Source organism: Prinia subflava, chromosome 1 (genome assembly GCF_021018805.1).
Source record: "Prinia subflava isolate CZ2003 ecotype Zambia chromosome 1, Cam_Psub_1.2, whole genome shotgun sequence".
Taxonomy (NCBI): domain Eukaryota; kingdom Metazoa; phylum Chordata; class Aves; order Passeriformes; family Cisticolidae; genus Prinia; species Prinia subflava.
In genome coordinates this window covers 107,893,798-107,911,374 of record NC_086247.1, presented here as the reverse complement: position 1 = coordinate 107,911,374, position 17,577 = coordinate 107,893,798, and the positions used below count along the sequence as shown (strand labels likewise).

At 41.2% G+C, this 17,577-nt stretch overlaps 1 protein-coding gene across 8 annotated transcripts in view; it reads left to right on the top strand.

Annotated features, from left to right (window-relative positions):
* The first annotated feature begins 169 nt into the window (after nucleotides 1-169).
* BBS9 (Bardet-Biedl syndrome 9) overlaps nucleotides 170-17,577 on the top strand; it is a 282,244-nt gene continuing 264,836 nt past the window's right edge. For all 8 annotated transcript variants that reach the window (XM_063406699.1, XM_063406751.1, XM_063406725.1 and 5 more), the window contains exons 1-5: nucleotides 170-478; nucleotides 1,579-1,699; nucleotides 5,046-5,196; nucleotides 6,765-6,829; nucleotides 9,229-9,342. In XM_063406699.1, the coding sequence (XP_063262769.1) occupies nucleotides 1,588-1,699; nucleotides 5,046-5,196; nucleotides 6,765-6,829; nucleotides 9,229-9,342 (442 nt within the window). In that variant the 5' untranslated portion in view covers nucleotides 170-478; nucleotides 1,579-1,587. The remainder of the gene's footprint in view (nucleotides 479-1,578; nucleotides 1,700-5,045; nucleotides 5,197-6,764; nucleotides 6,830-9,228; nucleotides 9,343-17,577) is intronic.

The window sequence follows — 17,577 nt, the reverse complement described above, 5'->3', positions numbered from 1 at the left end:
CGCCGGCCCTACCACGCCACAGGGGAAAGGGGGAGGGAAAGGGGGGACGCACGGGTGGAGTTGGGCGCCTCCAGAGCAAGAGAGTTATGTGAGAGGTTTGAAGAAGAAACAGCACAAGCCGCAGAATGCTTACGGTTTTTTTTTTCTTCTCTCAGAATATACAAAAGAAATGTTTCTCTTCTTTACTCTTCCCCCCAAGTACAGGACGAAGTGAGAGAGCCCAACGGCCCATGGCGCCGCTTCCCAAACTACATTTCCCAAGCTCTCCCCTGGGCGGGGCGTGGGGCGGTGAGTGGTCGGTGGCGGGGAGAGGTGGATACTGGAGATGGCGGCGGCGGTGGGAATGAGCCTGTAGTCCTGCTGCTCTGTGCCTCGCCTCGGGCCGCACCTGAGCGAGAAGCTCCTGTGAGGAAGCAGGGCTGCCGCCCCGGGGCGGCTCGGACTGCGCCGTGCCGGGGAGCTGTCGTCTCCCGCCCAAGTAAGGCACCGCCGGACTCCGTCTCCCTTCTCCTCCACGGGGATGTGTGTCCGTGTCCGTCCGTGTCCGTCCGTGTCCCGGGCTCCGCGTAGGTGCTGTGTGTGCTGCTCAGGGACTCTGTGAGGGAGGACAGGGAGGGAGTGAGGGGCTGTGTGTGGAGGGCTGTGCTGTGCCAGCCCGCGCTCGGCGGCAGCAGGTTGCCTAGGGGGCATAGCGACGGGAAGAAGGTGGAAAATAATTTTTGTTTGCCGGACTTGGTTTCCTTGAAAGAGGAAAGGCGCGGGCTTGCAGGCTGCATTTATTCCGAATCTCATCTTTTGCCCTTCTTCCCGCTGGAGCTGCCGGTGCGTGGCAGCCCCTCGGCTCTGTGCGGGCTGTGGGATCGAGTGTCTCCGGTCCATAGGCACAGAGCTGTGAGTTTTGAACTAGGATAATGTTATTGTCAAGCTGCCCGCAAAGGGATTAGGCTCCTCGCTCCTTCCCTTCCCCCTTCTTAAAATAACATCAGGTAGGGAGCAGAAAAGCTGCTTTGTGCCCTGTATGACCGAGTTCTTTAGTCGTGTCACTGGAGCATCTTCAAGGCGATTACACAGTGGAAGTTTTGATGTCGTCTCTTTATGTCTCCATTTACATCTAGAAATAATTTCTCTTGCAGAACACTTGCATCAGAATCTTTTTTTTTTTTCTAGTACTCCTTGGTAAGAGAAGAGACCTCAAGAGACCTCAATTCTGTGAATTTAAAAATTTTTTTATTACTTAGTGCTTGTAACAGAAGGCATTTAGCATTTAACAGTTTTTAAAAGTCTGTTATTTTGTTGCATTTTGTTCATATAACAGTAGTCTATCACAACTAATAGCAGTGTCTATCACAACTAGTACTAATGACTGTAAGATTCTTGGGGTTGTTTTCTGAACTGTATAAAGTCCAGATACCTGGAATTAACATTTATTTAGCTCATAGTAGTGCAGTGTGAAACTGAGAGTTATAATATACCTAAGGAAACCTGTTGCTAACAAACAAAAAGTTTTTTTTGTTTGAAGTTTTATAAACATTTCCATGTATTAGTATAAACTTTAACAATGGTTTGTTTCCTTTTCAGTAAAGAAGAATGTCCTTGTTTAAAGCTAGAGACTGGTGGTCCACCATACTTGGAGAAAAGGAAGAATTTGACCAAGGTTGTCTCTGTGTTGCTGATGTTGATAATAGTGGCAGTGGACAAGGTAAATCCCGACTTAAAATTGCTGGCTTTTAAGCCACACAGCTGTATGTTTGCTTTGACCAATGCATGCTGAAAGCTTGTTAGCCAGGCTAGTTAGTTTTAGGTCTGCTATCTTTAATGTGTCCTTGTAGGCTTAAGAAGACAAATTCAGTGCTCTCCGTCTTTTTATATTTGTATGCTGCTAAATCTGTTAATTCTTGCTTGTGTTCACTAGTAACTTCTCTCATGCCTTATTCCCTCAATGGTAGATATCTTTACAATAAAGAATTTTCAGTTAGTCATGGGAGCAAACACACTGGGACTTGTAAAAACCCAAGGGGAGGAGAAGGGAAGGTGAGAGCTAAAAAGTTAAGAATTTAGAAAAATAAACAAACAACCCTTTTGATCTGGAAAATAAGTGATGATTGAAGTAAGTGACTCTGCTTGAGTAAACCCTGTGTTTCTGTGTAGTCATTAATAATGTGAAATGATCTTTGCTGTCAGGGAGAGTTTTTGTGTGTGCATTTTTTTAAATTAATAAATTCTTGGTGTCTTTATGATATCATGCTCACCTTGGAACTTTGTTTTTGCCCGGTAGAAGTACTTGAGTTTGACTTCCTTGCTGCCATACTCTTCTAAAATTATTTTAATGTAAGATTCTCCCTTTTCAAGACAGTCTGAATAAAGTTGAGCTGTCACTGATTTGGTGTACAACCTTTTTCAGTAGAAATTCTTGAGTCATTTAGTTGGAAAAGACCTTTAAGATCACTGAGTCCAACAGCTAACGCTCAGTGTTTGCTACTAAACCATGTCCTTGAGCACCATGTCTACACGTCTACATCATGTCTAATCACCAAGGGTGGTGATTCAGCCACTTCCCTTGGCAGTCTCTTCACAACCCTTTTGAAGGGTGAAATTTTTCCTAATATCCCATCTAGGTTTTACAGCCCCTAGTGCAGTGCACCTCTAAGCTCTTCACTGGCTTTGTTGCTGTTCTCTGGCCATGCTCCATCACCTCCATGTCTTTCTTGTAGTGAGGGGCCCAAAACTGAATACAGTATTTGAGGTGCAACGTCACCAGTGCTGAACACAGGGGGCAACACTTCTCTAGCCACACAGTTTCTGATACAAGCCAGGATGCAAGTGGCCTTCTTGGCCACTTGGGCACGTGCTGGCTCATGTTCCAGCTGCTGTCAACCTTCACCTTAGGTACTTTTCTGTTGGGAGCTTTCTAGCCACTCTTCCCCAAGCCTGCTGTGTTGCGTGGGATTGTTGTGATTGGAGTGAGTGACCCAGCACTTGGCCTTGTTGGACCTCATACGATTGGACTCAACTCGTTGTTCCAACCTGTCCAGATTCTGCTGTAGAGCTATCCTACCCTCCAGCATGCTGATCAACCCTCCCAGCTAACTTGGTGTCATCAGCAAACTTACTGAGGGTGCACTTGATCCCCACATCCAGGTCGTTGATAAAGATATTAAACAGTACTGAGCCCTGGGGAATGTCACCTGTGACCGGTCACCAGCTGGATGTAACTCAATTCACCACCACTCTCTGGGCTCAGTCACCCAGCCACTTTTCTACCCAGCAAGCAATGCACCTGTCTAAGCCATGACTATCCAGTTTCTCCAGGAGAATGCTGTGGGAAGTGCTGTCAAAGGTATACTAAAGTCGAGGTAAACAACATCCACAATCTGTCCCTTTTCCTTTAAGCTGGTCACCTTGTCATAGAAGGAGATCAGGTTGATCAAACAGAACCTGCACTTCATAAACCCCTGCTGGCTGGGTCTGATCCCCTGGTTGTCCCAAACAAGCTGCATGATGGGACTAAAAATGATATGCTCCACGACTTTCCCTGGTACTGAGGTCAGGCTGACTGGCCTGTAGTTCCCTGGATCCTCCTGACCCTTCTTGTTGATGGGCACCACATTTGCTGACTTCCAGTCAACTGGGAGCTCCCTGGTCAGCCAGGACTGATGATAAATGATGGAGAGTGGCTTGGTGAGCACTTCCACACACTCTCAGTGTTCTTGGGTGGATCCCATCCTTGGGTGAGCCCCAGAGACCTGTGTTTGTGTCTAAGTGATGTAGCAGAATGCTGACCATTTTCCCTTGCATTATGGGGGCTTCATTCTGCTCCCTGATCCTGTCTTCCAGCTCAGGGGCTGGGTACCCAGAGAACAACTGTTGCTCTTTTGAAGACTTAGGCATAGGCAGCTCTAAGTATCTCAGCCTTTTCCTCATCCTTTGTCACTTTGTTTCCTCCCATATCCAATAAAAAATGGAGATTCTCCTTGGTCATTCTTTAGTTGCTGATGTATTGACAGAAACATTTTTATTGTCTTTTATGGCAGTAGCTAGATTAAGTTCTAGTTGGGTTTTGGCCCTTGTAATTTTCTTCCTGCATAACCTTATGATTCAACTGATTCAGCCCCCGATTCAGCTGCCCTTTCTTCCAAAGCTCATGTCTCCTCTTTTTCCTGAGTTCCATCCAAAGCTCTGTGCAGCCAGGATGGTGTTCTTCCCTGCAAACTTGTCTTTTGGCACACGGGGACAGCCTGGCCTGTACCTTTTAAGGCTTCTTTTGTTACAAATGTTGAGCTTTCCTGGGTGCCTTTGCCCTTCAGGACTGCCTTCCAAGGGACTCTGTCAACCAGTCTTCTAAATGCATGAGAGTCTGCCCTCAGAAAGTCCATGACAGCCCTTTTGCTCTTTCCCCTCCTTCCTTCTCTAAGAACTGAAAATAAAATGTTGTGATCCCTTTGCCCACTGCAGCCTCCAACCATCACATCACCTACAAATCCTTCTCTCTTCACAAACAGCAAATCTAGTGGGGCACCTTCTCTAGTTGCCTCCTTCACCAGTTGTGTAAGGCAGTTATCTTTCATACACTTCAGGAATCTCCTAGACACTTTCTCTCTGCTGAGTTTTATTTTCAGCAGACATCTGGTAAGTAGAATCCTCCACAAAAGCAGGGGCTGGTGATTGTGAGTCTTCTTCAAGCTGCTTGTAGGCTATTTCATTGCCTCTTGGTTCTTGTTGGGTGGTCTTTAACAGACCCCCATCATGATATCTGCCTCATTGGCCTTTTCCCTCCTAGGCACTCAACTCCTAGGCATTCTTACTCCTAGGCACTCAACCCTATTGCTGCCATCACTGGTGCTGACAGATATTCACAGACCTGCAAAAAATGTAATTGCTAAAGTTAAACTAGAAGACAGAGCATAATGAACATTGATTGAATCATGTCAATATTCTGTCTTTTTAGGGTATTGTTTGAAGCACTCTACAATGAATTGAATTCCACATGTGCTGTTGTATTGTGTAGTAGCCTATGTGTTGTTTTTGTTTGTGTGTTTGTTTTTTAGATAAAGTTATTGTGGGCAGTTATAAGGGATATCTCCGAATCTTTAATCCACATCCTGTGAAACCTGGAGATGAGGCACAACCTGAAGACTTGCTCTTGGAAGTACAGCTGCGAGAACCAATATTGCAGGTGGAAGTGGGAAAATTTGTTTCGTAAGTAAATGGCAGGCTATGGTGCTGTTTATTTAAGTCTTAGATGTGATTTTCTTCCTTTGTTTTGGAAGGTGAGTTTTCAGTTTTTAGATGGACAGCTATGTGGGAAGATCGAGATAGTGCTGAAGGCAATTTTGCCTCTGGTATATTGCAGCTGTGTTAATTACCAAAGAGTGGGAACAGCCTTGCCCTCAGCTATGGGTGTGATAAAAGGGTGAGTTGGCTGGTTGGAGTCACTTGGAGTCTGCTGGCTGGTCTGTGAGGAGGAGGGGATAGGAGGTTGTGTGAGGGACAGAAGGGGTAAGATGTTGTACAAGGGACACACAGGGTTAGGTGGCTGTGCTGGGGACAGGAAGGAGTGGGCTGGAACTGCAGAAGGAAGGGAGGAGAAAGAGCCAGAGCTGTGTGGAGCTGCCCATGGGAGGTTACGTAGAAAAGGTATGAGAGACTTTTAGATAAAAAGGAGCTGATGCTTGAAGCCTTCTTCAGTGTCAGTCATACCTCCTCCATCACAACTGTTAATCACATCTGTGAATCCCATAGTATGCATTTGATCTGTTTCTTGAATCGTCTTTGTATGAGAGAAGTTTTGCTTAAGGTGTATATAGGGGATAATCTTCCAGATAGTTACACAATTTTTAGAAGTATGTTGAACAGGAAAAACTTAACACTGAAAGTTATCCTTTAAGGCCTTAAGAATACTTGACTAACTTGTGGTCTAGGGTGTAATACTGGCCAATTGTTTCCTGTTTGATAGAGGATAGAACATCCTTGATTCCAATGAATTTAGTGGAAACAAGTGACCAGGTAGAAGGGACATACTGTGACTCTAAGGAAAACATCTTAGAGTTAATTGGCTGTGAAAGAATCTACTTAGGAAAATTTTATTTTAGTAATTAGTTCTTGAAGGATTCCTTTTAATTCTGGATTTCTAATACTGTAACATGAACTTCATTTAAAAAATGAAAGTAAAAACTGTACTAACCATAGGAAAGATTTATGTTCTGAGACCAAAGGGTTATGACGTGACCCTTTTATGACTTATGGCGTGACTTTTTGCAGGAATGATAACGTCTTACTCTGTGAAGTGAAAAACATTTTCTATATTTACAGCACAAATACTTTGCTAGAAATACTATTTGTATTTGGAGGAAGAAGAATGTGAGGGTTGAAAGGTTCTATGTAGCTAGTACAAAAGTGAATTTAAAATAGTAGTGTCTGATGTTGCTGAAAAATGCTTGTTTGGAGAGATGATCTGCATATCATCCCTCCATGAAGGATTAACAGCAACTTATTTCAAATGAGTTTCAAACTAAACTGGGAAAATAGTTGGGTTGCTCTTTGTGTTTGAATTTCAAAATATGTTCTTAAAGGATTCATTTGAAATTACTTCAGCATGAATTTAGGAAGATCAGTACTTTTGAGTTTTTACGTGAATATCTGACACCCAAACCTTTGCATCTGGTCTACACGTGAGAGCAATTTCAACATGTTACTTGACTTTTACTCTGTGTGAATTCTATTTTAATTTATCTGAAAATATGTGTTCTTTATACCCTTCTTTACAGTGGTACTGACGGACTTCACCTGGCTGTGTTGCATTGCCGAAAACTCTGTGTGTATGCTGTTTCAGGTTAGTTTACAGACCCAAGCTTTGCAGTGATTTTAAGTGTATTCTGAAGTTTGGATTAGGTTAATGTTAAACTTGGTATATAAAGTGTTTGCTCATCATGGCTGAAGATCTGTAGTCGTGTTCTTTCACTCAAACCCATGTATGAAGAGGAGATGTTAGGTTTAGCAGAGGTTTGCTGATCTGCTCCATGCCTGAGATGCTGTGATGGTCTGTAGTTAGCAGTGATTGTGAGCAACTAGTTCTGATTATGGTTTTATGAAGTGGTGTTGTTGTTCAACCTGCTAATGAGCAAATGGATGTATAATGCCAACTTACTTAGCTCTTTAAAAATAAACTATTATGATTCTTTCTGAACTCAGAAGTCCAGATAATTTTTTAGAAAGCCAAAACATTGGTAAGGTAGCCCATAAGAAGACAGGAGGTTGATACTGGTAAGAAAGTAAAACGTCTGTGTTTTGTCTTAAATCCTCATTCTTCTACTGCCGTTGGCTGGAAATTCTATATGATGTGTTGTCTCTGTATGTGAAGAGCCTAGTCATGAAATACATATTCTGTGCTTTGTTTTTCTTTTTTCTTATATGTGCTTGAGCATACACAGATTTAAGAGGTTTATTAATGGTACACCCATCTTCAAAATTCAATAGACAACGTGGCATTGTTAATTTTCTCCATGAAGTGACACACTCTGTGATTCCTTTCATTACAAGAGCATGGTTTTCTTGTAAGAGCAGCTTGTTTCCTATTTACAGCCTTGTATTCAGATTAGAAAAATGTCTGTTTGCCTATCTGGAGACACCTGTGAAAGTGGTGTTTGCCAAGGAGGGATTCTTAGAGATGTACTGCAGTTTTTGTGCTTTCTCTCTGCTATGATAGTGTTTATGCCTTAGGATTGTGGCCTACCAGTGCAATTTTTATTAAAACAATTTATTTTAAATCTTGCATTAAGAGCATATGATAGGAGTCATAGGACTCCTATCTCCTAAAGTCTAGGAGTCTTTAGTAGTTATAATTTGCTGTTTGGTCTACATGGTTTAAGCAGTTTAAGTAATAATAAAAGTAAATTTTTGTTATCGTTTAATAGACTTTTCATACTAATCTGTAAGCATTCATGCTTTAATGGTAATTTCAGTCATCTGAGTGGGTATTCTCAAACAAGCTCCTTTGAGAAATAACTATCATTACTTCTTTATGCTTTTAAGGCAAGGTACACTTTCATAAAGTGGAATCTTTACTTGCTTTTATACCTGTTAGCGTATCTGTTATTCGTAATAAAAATCACTATGCTGCTTCTTTTGACAAATGAAAGCATCCTTCAGGACTGACTAAAGTATGGCCTTGATATTGTAATTAGAGTCAATATACACACACTGACTGCTTTCCTGAAGTGTTGCTGATTATTACTGCTCAGCAGGGCTTTTCCCCCTCATGTCTATTCCAGTTTTTTCCCTCATGTGGGTCTGCTTTAGGGGTAATTGTTTAAAACTGTTTGATTTGATTGGAGAAATTGCCTAAAAGGTTACCATAAACTACAAGTCTTTCATAGAATGTTGTTTAAATTGTTGTTGGAATAATCTTTGTATAATTAAAACTGTGGTAGGATTTAGCGCAGAACATCTTTTTCCCACCAATGTGATTGTTCTCAAAGGTTTTGGTTTACTTTCTTGTTTTTAGTAATATTAATCCTTAAGTATCTTATGCAGTGAACTTTACTTTTTTCATGGGGTTCAAGAAAAAACTTCATTCTCAAAAGAGGAACTTCAGTTTCTTTAGAAAGACTTATTTTCTGCTAGTTCCTTTTGAAGGAGTCAGTAAGTTAAAATTCATGCAGACCTTTTCAGAGAATGGGATGTATATAACAAAATTATTTTTGTTACTGTATTTGTCTTTTATCTTTGCACTGCTGATCACTCCATTCAATTTCAGGCAAAGACAAATGTTGAGTGTGCCCTAAGCACAGCTTTGTCAAATGGTAGCTAATGAGCAGCTACAGCTTAATTTGAGACAAAGACTATTGGTGCTGAAGCTGGTTGTTGGATATACTATATTTACCAAATAGCTAGAGAATTGTAAGAATTCTTCTTTGAGCAGGGGGAATCAAAACTTTGTTTCTGATCTTAGAGGTGTGCCCAAAATGAAAAATACATTCAAGTAATAAAATCTCAGCCTTTTGTGAGTCTTTATACCACGTTTAGTATAATGAGACCTTATTCCTGGTTCTGGCCTTTAGGAATTTTGTAGCTTGGTGATTTTTTTGGAAAGCAGCAGTGTGAACCTGCAGATCTCAAAAGTCATTAGAAATTAAGTTACATTTTCTTCAGGTTGTTTACATTGATACTCCTTTACTTCTTCCACATTGTGTGCTTCAAATTAATAAATATTTACCCTTTGTTTTTTTGTAGGAACTCAGGGGAATGTGGAGCATGGGAACCAGTATCAGATTAAACTGATGTATGAGCACAATCTTCAGAGAACTGCTTGTAATATGACTTATGGCCCATTTGGTGGTGTAAAAGGTAAGCAGCTTATATATTCTTTATTATTAGTTGTTTAACTGAATTTTGAAAGACAGCATGATGCTGCTCTCTGGAGGAAAACATCTTTCTATGCATGATGGTACTTTTTATCTGATGCATATTGAAAATAACTCAAGTTGAAATAAGCAAAGAATATTAAATGCAGAGCAGTTTTTTTATCACATTTTGAACTGGATATGAGTTTACAAGGATAATACTGATTTTAAAAAATGTGACAAAATTCCTGGCTCTTCCTTTGTATCGTACTTCAACATCTAAAAATGTTTTCTTCTGTACTTTAATTCTATTTTACTTTTCTGAGCTTGCTTGTCATGGAAAAGGTGTAAAAAGTTAACATATTTTTTTGCTGAACCTAAGGTATCAAGTGTCTTGAAAGATACGTAATGCAGACTTCTAAAAAACTACTTAAACTTAGATTGGGAAAACAGAACAGTGGACACTAATATTTATGGTGTATTTGTAGATTTGAATGCATTTAATAAATATGAGTATTTTTTGAACTTGCGAACTTGCTTTTGTGTTCTGACGTGGAAGCATTTAGATTTGCTTTGCATAACATCTCCTTTTCTTCAGAAGCAAAGATTGCCCAAAAATATTTGTGGGGTGGCAGTCATCAACAAAAATAGTGTCACGAAACTGTTGGCAGAGTGATAAGTCACTTTCCAAGGCAGAAAATCTCTGATATCTCTCAGATACTTGCCATCAATATGACAAATATGTGGAGACAGTCCTTCAGTTCTGTGCCTGTAATAACCTTCCAGTAATAATGCTACAATGCCTGACCCTAAACTCAGGCTTGTCCCTGGGCTTAAATTCAGCTGACCAAAGTCCTTACTGATGGAAGGGATTTTCACCTACTAATTTCTTACAGCTGCCTTGGGAAAAGTGGTCAACTCATGTGGGTGAGAAGGTGTAAGGGCTATGAGTATCTTGAGGAGTGAGTGAATATTGTATGGGCATGTTCCTGTTAAAAGCAGAATACACAAAGACAATACAGAAGTTTCTAAATCTGAGAAGAGGGAATAATGTTCTCTGACATTCTACAGTGGAGTTGCAGTAACAAATGGATAGGGGATAGCAAACTAAGTGTTGTGTCTGAAATGGTTCAGAAAGACTAAAACAAGTAAGCATGTACCACCATGCAGTTCTGCAGAAGAAATTCTCTGGATTTTTGACATGCATGTTTGTTTACCATGGAGGACTGTGTAGAGGTCTGGCCACCAGCTCAATCTTGATGGCAGACCAATCTCATGAGCTGTAGTGGATGCAAGTAATCTGATGAAGAAGGTGTCTTTGCAAGCTAGGGAGACAGGAGGCTATGTTTACCCTAGAACCTACTCAGCAAGCCACACACTTTTCAACATCTAGGATGGTCAAAATGAGGACCAATCCTGACAAAGCAGCAAGAGCAGCAGAAGGAACTTTGGTAAGTTCTGTAAACTTTTCTGAGTTTTCTGTGTTGGCATGTTGTGCTAATTACCTTTTCCTTTTTTCTTCACCATGTTCCAGTTCACATATGTGTGTTTATTGCTGTTGGACAAAGAATGATCTCAAGTCATAAATAAGCAAAGAAGGCAGGGATTCATTTTATGTAATGAATAATACATGTTCATATTGTGAGATCAAGATGCTTTCTGCTTAAGACCTAAATCTAGGAAAATTTTAGTGTATATTCAGGTACCTGATAGGAGGCTAGTAAGGCATGTGTTAAAGCATCAGAGAAACTGGCAAAATAGACAGTGGGGAAAGTTCTTTTTAGGAAATGAAGGAATATTCTTTTTTTATAGATTTCCTGGACTGAATGTTCTTTTTATGTGGCTTTTCTGGACAATCTGATTAGGGTTCTTATCAAGAACATGCTTTTAATCTTGCCTCAAGCTTTTTACAGTGAATCTATTTCAGTTTTTTAAGTACCATCTTTAACATCTTGTTCTGTCCTTGAGGCTTATGAAGCACAGTATTGTGGTTTTATTTCCATCTTGCAAGACCAGCCAGAGGGAACCAGAAAGGAGGTCTAGCAAGTGCTGTTGATTTTAGTAAACACGTGCCTGTCCCACCTTGCTATCTATGTGTATCTGTGTTTGGCAGATGTTCTGATGTGCCATTGAGAGTCTGTAAATAAATAAATATTTTTTTTTTACCATCAGCCTTCCCCAGGCTTCTCTGGAATTCTTCTCAGGCATCTGCCAACTGTGTCTCTCACCTTCAGTAGAGGTTAACTCATGGTGGTGCTGTAAGCTTGCAGCAATGAGCTTGCTTTGCTAACAGTCTGCCTTCTGCACCACAGTCTGGAAGTAGAATAAGAAAATAGAGGGGCAGAGGTTTTGCATTTATTGCTGTCTGTTACTACTGTGACTAATGTGTCTTACTGCTATACTCAAGCATGTTTGAAACAATGTGAAATAGGCCCTTCACAGGTCATGTTCACAGAGCTAGACTAGACTCTAGACAGCCAGCATGGCTTCACTAAGGGCAAGTCCTGACAGATCAACTAGTGGCCTAGTAGTAGAATGCCATGGAGTGACTACGTCAGTGGATAAGGTAAGGATTATGGATGTCATCTCTCTGGACCTTCTGTAAAGCCTTTGACGCACTCCCTCACAACATGCATCTCTTTAAATTGGGGAGAGATAGTTTTGATGGTTGGGCTGTTCAGTGGATGATGAATTGGTTGTATGGTTGCATCTCAAGAATCATAGAATCACAGAAAATCCTGAGTTTGAAGCATCATTCAATCCAACTCATGACCCTGTGCAGGACACCCCAAGAATCACACTATGTGCTTCTTGAACTCAGACAGACTTGGGGGTGTGACCACTTGCCTGGGGAGCCTGCTTAGCCACCCTCTGTGTGAAAAACTTTTTCCTGATATCCAACCTAAACCTTGCCTGACTCGCCTTCCTGTCATTTCTTCAAGTCCTGTCACTGGTCACAAGAGTGAAAGATCAGTACCTGCTCCTCTACTTTCTCTCAGGAGGATGTTAAAGACCACAATGATACCTCCTCTCAGATCCCTTTTCTCTAGGCTGAACAAATCAAGTGACCTCAGTCACTCCTTGTAAGGCTTTCTCTCCAGACCAATCCTACAGAAGTACAGAATGACAAGTGGTGCTCCTTGGCAATCTGTAATAGGACTAGAACTCTTCAATGTCTTCATCAATAATCTAGGCAGTGGGATTGAGTGCATCCTCAGCAAGTTTGCAGATGATAGCAAGCTGTATGGTACAATTGACACACCTGAAAGATGGCATGCCGTGCACAGGCACCTGGACAACCTTGAGAAGTGGGCTCATGGGAACCTGACAAGGTTCAAGTCCAAGTGCAAGGTGCTGCTCCTGCGTCTGGGCTATCCCAGACAAGAATACTGATGGGAAGATGAACTCATTGAGAACAGCCCTATGGAGAAGAACTTGGGTGTTCTCATGGGATGAGAAGCTGGATGTGAGGCAACTGTTTGCATTGACAGCCTGGAAAGCCAGGTGTGTCCTGGTCTGCATCAAAAGCAGTGTGACCATCAGGGTGAGGGAGGTGATTGTCTCCCTTGTGAGACCCCACCTGTAGTGCTGCTTGTAGTTCTGGAGTCCTTGTCACAGGAAAGACATGGAACTGTTGGGGCAGGTCCAGAGGAGGGCCATGAAGATGATCAGAGAGCTGGAGCACCTTTCCTGTGAAGACAGGCTGGGAGAGTTGGAGTTATTCAGCTTGGAGAAGGAGGAGTCAGGAAGACCTTAATGTGGTCTTTAGGTACTTAAAGGAGGCTAAAGGAATGTTGAGGACAAATGTTTTATACAAAGAGAGGGACAATTTAGATTGGATATAGAAGGAAGTTTTTTTGGAATGAGAGTGGTAAAGCACTTAAGGTCAGATTGCATGGGATTCTGACCAACCTGATCTAGAAGATGTCCCTCCTCATTGTGGTAGAGGTTTGGACTAGATGACCTTTAAAGAACCCTTCCAACCCAAACTATTCTATGATAGCCTAGTTTATAAATTTTATTTTTGCTACTGTCTTCAGATTTATGATTTGATCTGTGAGCAATTTTCTCATGTGGAAGAATTGAGACAGATGTTCTAATAACAGGAACAGATGAAGAAACAACAAACTTAAACAAAATTTATTCTCATCATGGGAAGTTGAAAACCTAAATTAAAGAAACTATTAAAGCTGTGGGATAAAAACCCCAAAGACTGAGAAGTTGACCAATGGCTTGCATAGATTAACACTGTACATTTTTCTTAAAAGTAGCAGAGTGTGAATTGTGGTTGTCACCACTAGATGGTCCTCTAACAACAGTTAACTCGTCAGCGATTCAAAAGCTGCATTTATTCTTGAACTGATTCTACAGGTGTATTTACTGCAACACTTAGTGAGGTATAGAAAGCACAAAAGCACTTTCTGAAAACCTCTGTAGCTAAAAGTCTTTTATTGATTGAAACAAAATACATTCTATTGGTTGTAGAACTTCAGCAAAAAGGTGAAATGAAATTGACTCTTACTTTCAGCAGAACTGTTAAACGCCCAGGGGTGTGAGAAATAACTATGAAATCCCTTGTAAGTTTTGCTAGAATTCTAAACAAAGCTAATGGAAATGTTTAAAAATAATAAATGGAAAACACCTAAAAAAGATGAAAATAAAGAAGTCAAGCACCGTGTAGGCAGAGTTGGTTGTGGCTTAGAACTTTAAAATCTGTGGCAAAGGATTAAACTGCAGATCTTTACATTTCTTTGGTGCTTTAGCTGTGTTTGTTCCTTGCTGTCTCTAAACACTCGTGCTAAAATGAAAACAAACTATCAAGATGGGACATAGGAAGATCAGCTGTTGATTTTATATTTTAAAAAATCAGTATTTTTAGCCCAGACTTTCAGAAGTTGGACTTAACTTTAAGACACTGCCTTTGTTGTTTAGAATGCATGTCTCCTTTTCATTTTTCTAAGCTCTTCCTCATGGTCTTAGAGCTATAAGTTGAGTTTATGCTCCAGTGCTCCAATTCTAGCATATGGGTCATTTTAGAAAGGATGATTCATTATAAAATCATCAGTCAGTAGTGCTGAACCCTGGTTTTCAACCAAGTGAACTCTTAACCTAGCCACAAAATGTCACAGCCCTTAAGTAATGAACAGACTGTAAACTTCATGGTTTACTTCAGATATGAAATTTAAAGACCTTGAGGGTACTCTACCTTAAGCTGTCTTTTTTTTAAGAAAATGAAGGTGAAAATGCATATATCTTTATGATTTATGTTGCACCCATACTTATGGTGAGGACTCAGCTTTACAAAAATTTTATTTTACATAAACCCATTCATCACATATGTTTTGTAAGGTCAGGTTGTACTATTATGGCATCATGCAATTACTCCACCAGAGACTGCTGTGCTAAGAATTCAACTGTTATTAAATGAAGTGATGTTTGCTGATAGTTTACACTAGTTTGGAAAGTATTTTCTGTTTTCACATCTGTAGTATATTCTGAGTCTTTATGAGTCAAATACCAATGACCTGGTATTTGGCTCAAGCTCATAATTTAAGATGAGGAGCTCATTAGAGAGGTTAAGTTTGGAGGAAGCCTGGGCTGTGGCGTCCCTGGCCTGGTTGAGTTTGGTCTCAAGGAGCATGGTCTTGGCAAGAAGCAAAGTCAGGACCCTCAGCTTTGGAAGAGTAACCTTCCAGATATCTAAGGAGTTGGTGAATGAGATGCCCTGAAAAACTGTCCTTAGGGGCAAAGTAGCTGACCAGAGCGGTCACTTTTCTTAGAGCACAAAACTCTCCATTGCAATGAGTGAGAAATCAAGCAAGGTAGGGCAGACACTGGCATGGATGAGTAAGGATCTAGTCCTCAAACTGAGAAGAAAGAAAGAAATGCACAGCCAATGGCAACAGAAGACAGGTGACCTGGGGGAGAGTAGAGGGGTATCGTTCAGATGTGTAGGGATAGGATCAAGAAAGTCAAAGCACGGATGGAACAGGACTTGGTGAGGGATGTGAAAAGTAACAAAAACTGTGCTTTAAGTATACAGTGCCAGAAAAGAAAGGCCAAGGAGGGTCTACTCCCTAGTAAATGACAAAGGAGAACCAGTAACAATGGATATGGAGAAGACTGAGGTACTCAATGAGTTTTTGGCCTCAGTCTTCACTGAGAGTCAGGTTTCCCACATCTCTCAAGTCCCTGAACATCTAGTGGAAATTGGGAGAGCCAAGTCCCTCCTGCTGTAAGCAAAGATCAAGTTTGTGACTATTTGATGAAACTGAATAGCCACAAGTCCGTGGGGCCTGATGACATGGATCCCAGGGTCCTGAGGAAACTGACTGATGTTGTTGCAAAGCCACTCTCCATTGTATTTGAAAAGTTATAGCAGTCAGGTAAAGTCCTGGTAGCTGGAAAAAGGGAAATACTTTTCCTATTTATAGTAAGAGGAGAAAGGAAGATCTGGGGAACTACAGACTGGTGAGCGTCTGTGCCTGGGAAAATTACAGAGCACATCATCCTGGAAGCAATGTTGAGGCATGGCTTCACTAAGGGCAAATCATATCTGACCAATCTGGTAGCTTTATGTGATGGAGTTACTGCTCCAAATGGTTGACAAAGGACAGTGAATGGATATCCTCTACCCAGGTTTCTCTAAGGTGTTTGACTTGGGCCCACATGGCATCCTTAACTCCAAACTGGAGAGATGTGGATTTGCTGGATGGACTATTTGGTTGATAAGGAATTGGCTGGATGGATGCAGTGGGAGAATTTTGGTCAATGGCTCTATGTCCAGGTGGAGGCTAGTGACAAGTGGTATCTTAAGGGTCTGTCTTGGGACCAGTGCTCTTCAGTATCTTTGTCAATGATCTATGCAGTGGGATTGACTGTACTCACAGCAAGTTTGCAAATGACACACCTGAAGGATGGCATGCCATGCACAGGCACCTGGACATGCTTGAGAAGTGGGCCCATGGGAACCTGGCAAGGTTCAACAAGTCCAAGTGCAAGGTGCTGCTCCTGCGTCTGAGCTATCCCAGACAAGAATACTGATGGGAAGATGAACTCATTGAGAACAGCCCTATGGAGAAGAACTTGGGTGTTCTCATGGGATGAGAAGCTGGATGTGAGGCAACTGTTTGCATTGACAGCCTGGAAAGCCAGGTGTGTCCTGGTCTGCATCAAAAGCAGTGTGACCATCAGGGTGAGGGAGGTGATTGTCTCCCTTGTGAGACCCCACCTGTAGTTCTGGAGTCCTTGTCACAGGAAAGACATGGAACTGTTGGGGCAGGTCCAGAGGGGGGCCACAAAAACAGTCAGAAGGATTGAACATCTCTTCTCCAAAGACAGACTGAGACAACTGGCATTTTCAGCTTGTAAGCTTGTAGAAAAGCCTCTAGGGAGACCTTGTTGTGGCCTTACTCTGTTTGAAAGGGGCTTACAGGGAAGAGGGAGTGTGACTTTTTACAAGGGCAGATAGCAATAGAACAAGTGGGAATGTTTTTATACTAAAAGAAGAGAGGTGTCCTATCCTTGGGGTTTTTCAAGGGGAGGTTGAATATGGGCCCCTGAGCAACCTGACCTGGTGGGTCTCTGCAATGAGCAGTGACAATGTCAACTAGACCAGGTTGCTCTAAGATCTGTCCAGTCTGGTCCTAAATATTTCCAGGGATGGTGCATCCATCACCTTAGTATACAACCTGTTCCAGTGCTGTAACACACTCCTTATTAAAAAGTTCTTCCTTATGTCTAAATTGACCTTTTTTTTTTTTTATTAAAACCTTTACCCTTTGTCTTATAACAACATGCTCTTCTAAAAGTTTGTCCCCATAAATAATTTAAAGATGTTGTACATGGCTGGTAAGCCCTAAGTGATGGAAATTTTTTTTGCTGATGGAAAGCTTCTGATAAATAAGCTGCATGTTTTTCCATTGTTAAAAGATAGGAATGGACTGGAGCAAGTGAACTGGATATAGTGTTTTAGTTGGGAATTCCTTTTGTTCTTCTTTATCATGCAATGTGCCTCCAGTTCAGTTTCTAAGGCATAAATCTGGTATTAATCTAGAAATAGTCAAGTCTTATTAAGCAATATTCTATATGTTGTTTAGTTTTAATGAAGTTAAAACAATGTTAATTGAAAAACAGTGAGAAGAGCTTTTTTCTAGTAGCTAGGTAGTGATTGGATTTTGAGCCAGTATTGTTACATTTTGTGATTGATATAATTTGGTAATTATTTTATATCATTCCT